At 33.8% G+C, this 7521-nt stretch overlaps 1 protein-coding gene across 1 annotated transcript; it reads left to right on the top strand.

The window, feature by feature from the left end:
* Nucleotides 1-1468: 1468 nt before the first annotated feature.
* LOC149414074 (uncharacterized) lies at nt 1469-6096 on the top strand. Its single transcript, XM_089644041.1, has 3 exons — nt 1469-1610; nt 3767-3980; nt 4771-6096. The coding sequence occupies exons 2-3, from the start codon at nt 3824-3826 to the stop codon at nt 5655-5657; spliced, it is 1044 nt and encodes a 347-aa protein (XP_089500167.1). The 5' UTR covers nt 1469-1610; nt 3767-3823; the 3' UTR covers nt 5658-6096.
* The last annotated feature ends 1425 nt before the right edge of the window (nt 6097-7521 follow it).

Genomic DNA, 7521 nt, shown 5'->3' with positions numbered 1-7521 from the left:
TCTCTTTAACTATAGATGTACAATCGTGTCACAGGTGGAGGAGTGGTTGGGAGCCGAACTGAACCCTCTCACCTGAAGGTGGATATCCACCTCACGAGGCCAGGTAGATTCCCACTAGATATCGAAATGCTGGAGTATGAATTGATATTGTGGCAGATCTCACAGAATACATCGACGATTATGCAGCAGGTGTTTCCAGTGGAGAAACCGGACCCTTTCAAGAGGGCAAAATGTACTTAAGTAATATGAGTCCACTTCTGTTTTGCATTACTATTATCATTACCTCAAGTTTAAGTTTCAGTTAATATTTTATAAATTAATGTTTTGAAATCGAAATCTCATTTCAAAATTATTTTCTTTCATAAGATCCCCACAAGATACGATTTTTGACATGGATGGAGAAGAAAGGGAGGGGTTTATGGTCATGAAACGTTCAGACAAGGCTTCGATAATGTAACACAAGAAAAAGGGCTAGAAATGAGAAATTAATATGAAAAATTTAGGGAGTTGTTCATCTGTAGGTCTCTTTCAGCGTCGTCAAAGTATGTGAGGGGTATTTCCGGAAGAAAATTGGCCTGAAGGGTCAAAATTCACAAAAAAACATATATATATTTTTTTAATTTTTGAAAATTTTGAAAAGCTGTATTTTATCAACTGTGCAGAGATGATTTTAGCCTCAAATTGTAGCAAATTTAGTCAATTTTCAGAAATTTCAATATTGTCATGATCGCAAATTTGTAATTTAGGGTTAAAATTGTCCAAAACTGAAGAAAGGTAGAAAATTTCGTGATTTTTTCATTTTTTGATAATGTTGCGTTTAGCTCTCAAGGTCGGAAACTTCGATTAACCATTAGGCCAATCTCATAAAAAACTTACCAAAACATCAGAACTATAACTATATCGAACTCAAGGTCTGATGTACATGGGAACTGGACTACAAATGAGAATAAACAACCTTACAGACGATTCTAGAAGAGTGACTAACATAAACAGTACGATGCTGGTACTATAAATTCATATTTTTATAATAGTATCACAAAATTATAAAAGTAGGAACCTGTGTACAATAAACGCAAGCGTTCTTCGCCATTTAGAATAACAGTTTTTTTTTTAATTAGTTGCATAAAAAACTGCTGTTACATGGAATAGACAAACTTATATCAGCAAATACAAAAAAGTTAATACATTTTTTAGTGCCAGGGGTAAATGTCACAGAATTTTATTTGATTGGTAAGCAATGCTTTATCACAATTTTATAATGTGACGTATAAAATCTTTTAACTTACTTTTAACGAAAATACATTATATGCTTGCAAGAGTTTTATGCATATTTATTTCAGAAGTCAAATGCTCCCGTATAAAAATTTCTCATATTGTCAAATTTTCTAAAAGTAGGTACCGTTATTTTTATCTGCATTTATCTATGATATCTTTAATAATTTATCCATAGAAAAAAATTGGCGTCTTTCGGACAGCGCGTCAGTCAAACAATTTCATTAATATATTTTAATGAATATTATTGCACTACCATTAGATTAAATAAAACGAAATGTGCCTCGTTTGTGAAATTTAAAATGCTTACATTGAAATTGAAATCGTTACGCCAGCACGTAAGTAGATTATTTGTGTGTCCGGTTTTCTGAAATTTCAATCAGAAGCAATTTAAGGTTTTTGTGGTATAATTGACGTTTTTCCCCGAAACCATTTACGCGTGTGTTGTTATGTTAATGTCGTTTGTAAAAACAGCGCCCATTTTTCACAAAAACGTAATCTATAATCTATTCTGTACATATTATCCAAATATTAGTAAAGTTTTCGAAATTTGTCTCAAGCCAAGGCGCTTCATAAACAATACTTAATTTCTACTTAATTACGAATAGAACGGTAAAACATGCACAAAATAAGTTTTTTGGGGTTTTTAGGATGTTAGTTTGGGGTTTTAGGATGTTAGTTTGGGTTATTTTAATAAATGTATGCTTATTTTCTAACCTGGGAAGGGTGTTTGTTTTGCCATTGTCCCATGAAGGATCAAAATTTAATTATTGTTTCAACTTATTACTACAAGAAACAATGATTTACATCCGGATAGATTTTTAAAGATGCATTTTTATTCCATTTTAATTCAATCATAGTTCAATTTTTACCTAATAAAACCATCATTTTGCCGCCATTTTGTACTTTTGTATGGAGTTAAACTTGCCGAAATTACCTAATTACGCACATATTACTTAATTAACTCAAACTGAGAACTAACCATAATTTGTGCCCGAAAGTGCGGCTGTTAGGGAAATAACTACCGGGTTTTGTAATCTGATTCGTTAGTAGACTGACAAGCGCCAAATCGGTGTAAGCAAACATATGCATTGCTTGCATACAGCGGGTTTCAATCGTGTTGTGCGACCTCAGAAAAGAAAATTCATTGAAATTTCAAAAAAAATAATTTTCATAATAATGAAAAGGCATGCAAGAACTTCTACAAGAGTGCACACATTTCACGTTGTCGTTGAAAACAATTATGCTTAAGCAAGATTTGCTGTTTCTCCGTTGCGTTTGGCAAGAACATGATTGTAGCCAGTGAATACACAATATTCACCATCACTCACAATTTAAAGTTTGCGTTGTTAAATTAACTTGTGTTAACACAAATTAACGTGTTAACACAAATTGCGCGACTATGTCCAATCAATAATTCTACATCTTTTAAATACTCGCTTGTACCCAAATTGAACCAATTTATTAAACTGCACGGAATACATATACAAGAAGATTATGATTTCATAAAAACATTATGATTTCTTCGATAAATAATAACCATTTGCGCATTATTGGGAATATTCTTCACTAACAACAAACATTCATAGAGTTTTTTGGGGAAATATGCCTCCCAGCCTGACACGGTCTCATAGAAGTTATCCCATTTCAATTTGTATTACGGTGAAGTATATGATTCATTATTTTTCTCTTATTCCGCTTCACTCTTAATACGCAATATTTCACTTTCAAATAGATGGATTTAGCTTTATTAATTTAAAACATGATTTATGATGTCGGGGGAAACGGAAAAATACGCACTTTTAATTTTAATTTCGTTTATTAAGTCACTGACGCGATATGTCAATTAGTATGCAGCGCCGTTATAGTCGCAGCCGACGGCGACTATGTTCATATCAAGAGTTGGATTATATTCATAATATCGTATTAGAATTAAATCACAAACCAGTCTATAAACCTAGCGTAGCCCACAAACTACTTGAAAACTGGGATATAACTCTAAAGGGGACGCGAGTAGGCGTTATTAAAGGTTCCCCAACATTTATAGTAACTTTTAGTAATAATATAACTAAATTCAAGTATTAATTCAAAGTAAACATTCCATATTTACCGTGAAGCGGAATTCGTAACCTTTACCTATGATTCAAATAGTTTTAGAAGGAGAGAATACCGCGCTTTCAGTTTGCATACACAAATTTACTCAAAATAGGTTATTAGATTCTTAGTTTGAGTTATTTGAATAATTTGTGCGTATTCAGATTGAAATGGAACCTTCCAAAAAACGTCACATCAAAGAAGAAGAAAACATAGCTGTCAAAACACGTGACATTTTGAACTTTAATTGAAAAAATTTAACTTTTAATGAATATTTTATCATCTCCCCCGACGTAAATAATTGTTTCTTGTAGAATTCTAGAATTTTACCAAAGTAACAATCCGTCGAATGATTTTTACTAGTAGTCACTAACGTGACATTTATGTTGCTTCTCCGCAGTTCTGTTTCTGTTGCAAGTTATTATGATAATCAAATCATTACTCACATAATACTGCCATGGACATGCCCAAGACAGATAGTGTTACCGTCAAGATGGAGCCCGGAACTACAGGCAAAGAGGGAGATGAAATGCCGGATACAGATATACTTCTAGACGTATCGGATATAAAAGAGGAGTGTTTGGAATACTCAGAGAAAAGTGATTCTACAGTTGGTAAGACTATATATTTAAAAAGTTGTAAAAATTATCAGAAAGGCCAGAGCATTTTTAAGCGAATGCGAATGTTTTTTTTTTACAAATTATCATGAACTGTTTTTAAAATTAGCATTTCCTAACGTTTATAGTCTCAAAGCGATAATGTTCCCTCCTTCTTGCAACCCCAATAGCAGCATACATGTATGTATGAAATCTTTTGGAAATCAACAGTTATATTTGATTATTTTTTACATTATTCCAAAAATACAACCAATTTTCTCCTTGTGTTAAGAAATGAACAGAAATAAAACTAAACAAAAACCATAATGTTAATATATAAAAATAAGTCATGAAGTTAATCAAATAAAATTCACGATAATAATAATAATACTTGGATGACTTGTATAGCGCCGTTTTTGTGCAAAAACACCTCAAGGGCGCTGTACAAACTTATAATACATTTGTACAGTGGTCTATGTTATTACTTAACTATTTATGCAGAAAATATACAGTTCAATACTTACCTGATAGGTCACTTGAGATTAACACTTAATTAACATTATCTAATTGTTTATTGGCGAAATTTAGATACAGGATTTAGGACTTAATTGAAAAATTGAATATAACTGGACTTTCTCTCGATAGAACTATATTAACAACGATAGAAAAGTTACTCATGAAAACCACTATTTTATGGACTTTTTATGTTTTTTCAGTTCGTAATCGAAGATTCTCACTTTTATTCAAACAAATTGTTTCCTTTTGAATTTTGTATTAAATTTGATAAAATATTTTTTGTTGTTTTCAGAATCGAGTGATCCACATCAACTCAAGAAGCACGAAGAGCACGGAAAATATTCAAGCAATAACTTCAAGCGTATAAAGAAAGTTGAGACATCCTCGAAACCATTCACATGTTTAGTTTGCAACTATTCATGTTCATTCAGATCCGTTCTTAAGCGCCACATGCTCTCTCACAGCGTGGTAAAACCATTTTCGTGTCCAGACTGCAACTATTCGTGTTCACAAAAGTCGCACTTAACGAGCCACATGTTCACGCACAGCGAAGAAAAACCATTTTCATGCTTAGAGTGCGGTTATTTATGCGCGAGAAAATTGCAATTAAAGAGTCACATGTTTACGCACCGCGGAGAAAACCCGTTCCATTGTTCTGAATGTAACTATTCTTGTGCGGTTAGCTCAAGTTTGAGAAGACACATGCTCACTCACAGCGGAGAAAAACCATTCTCGTGTGCGGACTGCAATTATACGTGCTCGGTTAGGTCGTATTTAAAGACTCACATGTTGACGCACCGTAGAGAAAAGATTTACTCATGCCCCGAGTGCACGTATGTTTGTTCTCGAGATTCGCAACTCAAGAACCACATGATAACTCACAGTGGAAAGGTTGCGTTCTCGTGCGTCCAATGCGACTTTTCGTGTTTGTTCAAGAGTGACTTTAAGAGGCATTTGATGAGTCACAGTGGAGAGAAACCATTCTCGTGTCCTGACTGTAAATATACGTGCGCACGAAAGTCGCATTTAGATAGACATTTGTTGACTCACAGTGCTCAAAAACCTTTTGCGTGTTCTCACTGCGACCATACCTGTTCAGAGATGGGCAATTTGAGGAGACATATTTTGTTGCAACACGGCGCCAGCGGGGAGAATTCATCCTCGGCTGGTTTTAATTAGGCATATTGTGTTTATTTATTGTAATTATCATCCTATGTCATAAAACGATCTTACTAAAGCGCTCACTACTATAGATATATTTTTTTAATACTCGCAAGATTCAACACGAACTAACTCCAATCTAGACATCTTATTTTTATTTTAACTTGCGACATCTATAGACTTTTAGTCTTCAATAATTAAAAAGAAATAGTATATATTTAATGAGACCGCGTCTGGCTGGGAGATATATCTCCCAAAAATGCTCTACGGGTGTTTGTTATCTTTGAGGAATATTTCCCAAAATTGTCGAAGGCGTATACAGTGTATTCTATATATACAGTGTTGCGGTGGATGCAAATGCCTAGCATATTTATTGTGGGTGGTTTCGGCGATTGCCTGCAACTTGTCCGATAGTGTTAATACATTGTGTATGTGTAGACTGAATGTTTTTATTAGTAGACGGTGGGGGTAATGTCTAAATTTAGTTTATATTTATACGACCTACCTATCGAATGTTGGTAAACTTGAAAATTTACGATATCTTTCCAATGAAATGATACAAATACAAGAGGCATTATAATCATATTAATCCAACAAAAATGTAGCACCGCTCGTGAAAAAGACAGCCATTCAAAGAACATCTATATGAACGGGCCGCTTAAGTATGTTCACTGGATCTAGTTCAGTGAAATCACGCGTGTTATCTCAAGAACGCATCTTCACTCTACTAATTCTTCTCATTTATTAATTCAATTCAATTTGTACATTTTTTAATAACATTTGTAAGGGTCTAAGTCGTTATGATTGTACTGTTTAAATAATGTATTTGCAGTGCTAAAACCCCCGTAAGTGCGTTGTAGGACATGAAAAACATATCGATCTTTTGATCAACTGCATTTAGGAAATATGTGACTCTCCGCACGGTGAGTTCATGAAAAAATGGTGCGACCCGCTCTACAGTAAATGAAGTTATGGTGACGTGCGCGAAAGTAAGACTCTGGTACAAAGAAATTTATTTGAGTCAGAATCTCATTGTTAGATATGTAGCCGTTTAGTAAAAATAAAAATATTTAATCAGTGCAATACCTCTACGTGTCTCTAAGGAGTGGTAATTGGTCATGCCCAGAATATAAATTTTTTTTTTTTTTTTTTTTTTATGTTCTTTATTCAGTAAAGTTTATACATTACAGTAAACGGGTAAATTTTTGGCCACCACACTAGGCACATGCCCGTGTTGTAGTGGTCAAATAGATGGGTATAGCCAAGGGTAATGACCGTAGAGATATAAAAATAAAAATCTTATACATTTCTTGTGAACTCTTTCAATGTACGTTAGTTAGTGTTCAAAATGTACGAACCCTTAGCAAAGTTCACCACCAGTTACTTTACAGGCTCCTGCCTAGCACCTAGCGGTCAGAGGTAAAACTAGGGCTAACCACAGACATATGAATATATAGACTAGAAATTAAAGGTGAGGGGTAAAATCAACTGTTGAAGAACGAAGGGGGTAAAGCTGACTGTGATTCGTCAATAAATCAATCTGACAGTATATAGGCATCTCGCATTATAATATCACCATTTAGTTCTTAAAAGTAAAATCTGCTTTTGAATGAATAGACTTTTTTACATGGGAGCGCAAATTACTCGCCACGTTATGAACAAATTTGCGAAGTCCAAATTCGGCAAAAAAAATTTTCTTCTATTTTCAGAGTCGAATATTTTGTTTACGTATTTAGTTAAGACACTTTTATAAGTGTTCATAATTTAGTTCCCAGTAACCAACGATGCGTACAGATATATCTCGATGTGATAGTATATGTTTCTACAAACTGATCCATATTATACGATGTAATTACGCTTAAAATAATGCTTACATATGGAA

The sequence above is a fragment of the Hesperophylax consimilis genome, chromosome 20 (assembly GCF_061612785.1).
Source record: "Hesperophylax consimilis isolate HC1 chromosome 20, BYU_Hcon_1.0, whole genome shotgun sequence".
In the NCBI taxonomy this organism is placed as follows: domain Eukaryota; kingdom Metazoa; phylum Arthropoda; class Insecta; order Trichoptera; family Limnephilidae; genus Hesperophylax; species Hesperophylax consimilis.
This window is presented reverse-complemented; position numbering and strand designations above follow the sequence as displayed.

Coding starts and splice junctions, on each gene's coding strand:
- LOC149414074 (XM_089644041.1), top strand. CDS start 3,824: ATGGACATGCCCAAGACAGATAGTGTTACCGTCAAGATGGAGCCCGGA. Junction 3,981..4,770: donor GAAAAGTGATTCTACAGTTG/GTAAGACTATAT, acceptor TGTTGTTTTCAG/AATCGAGTGATCCACATCAA.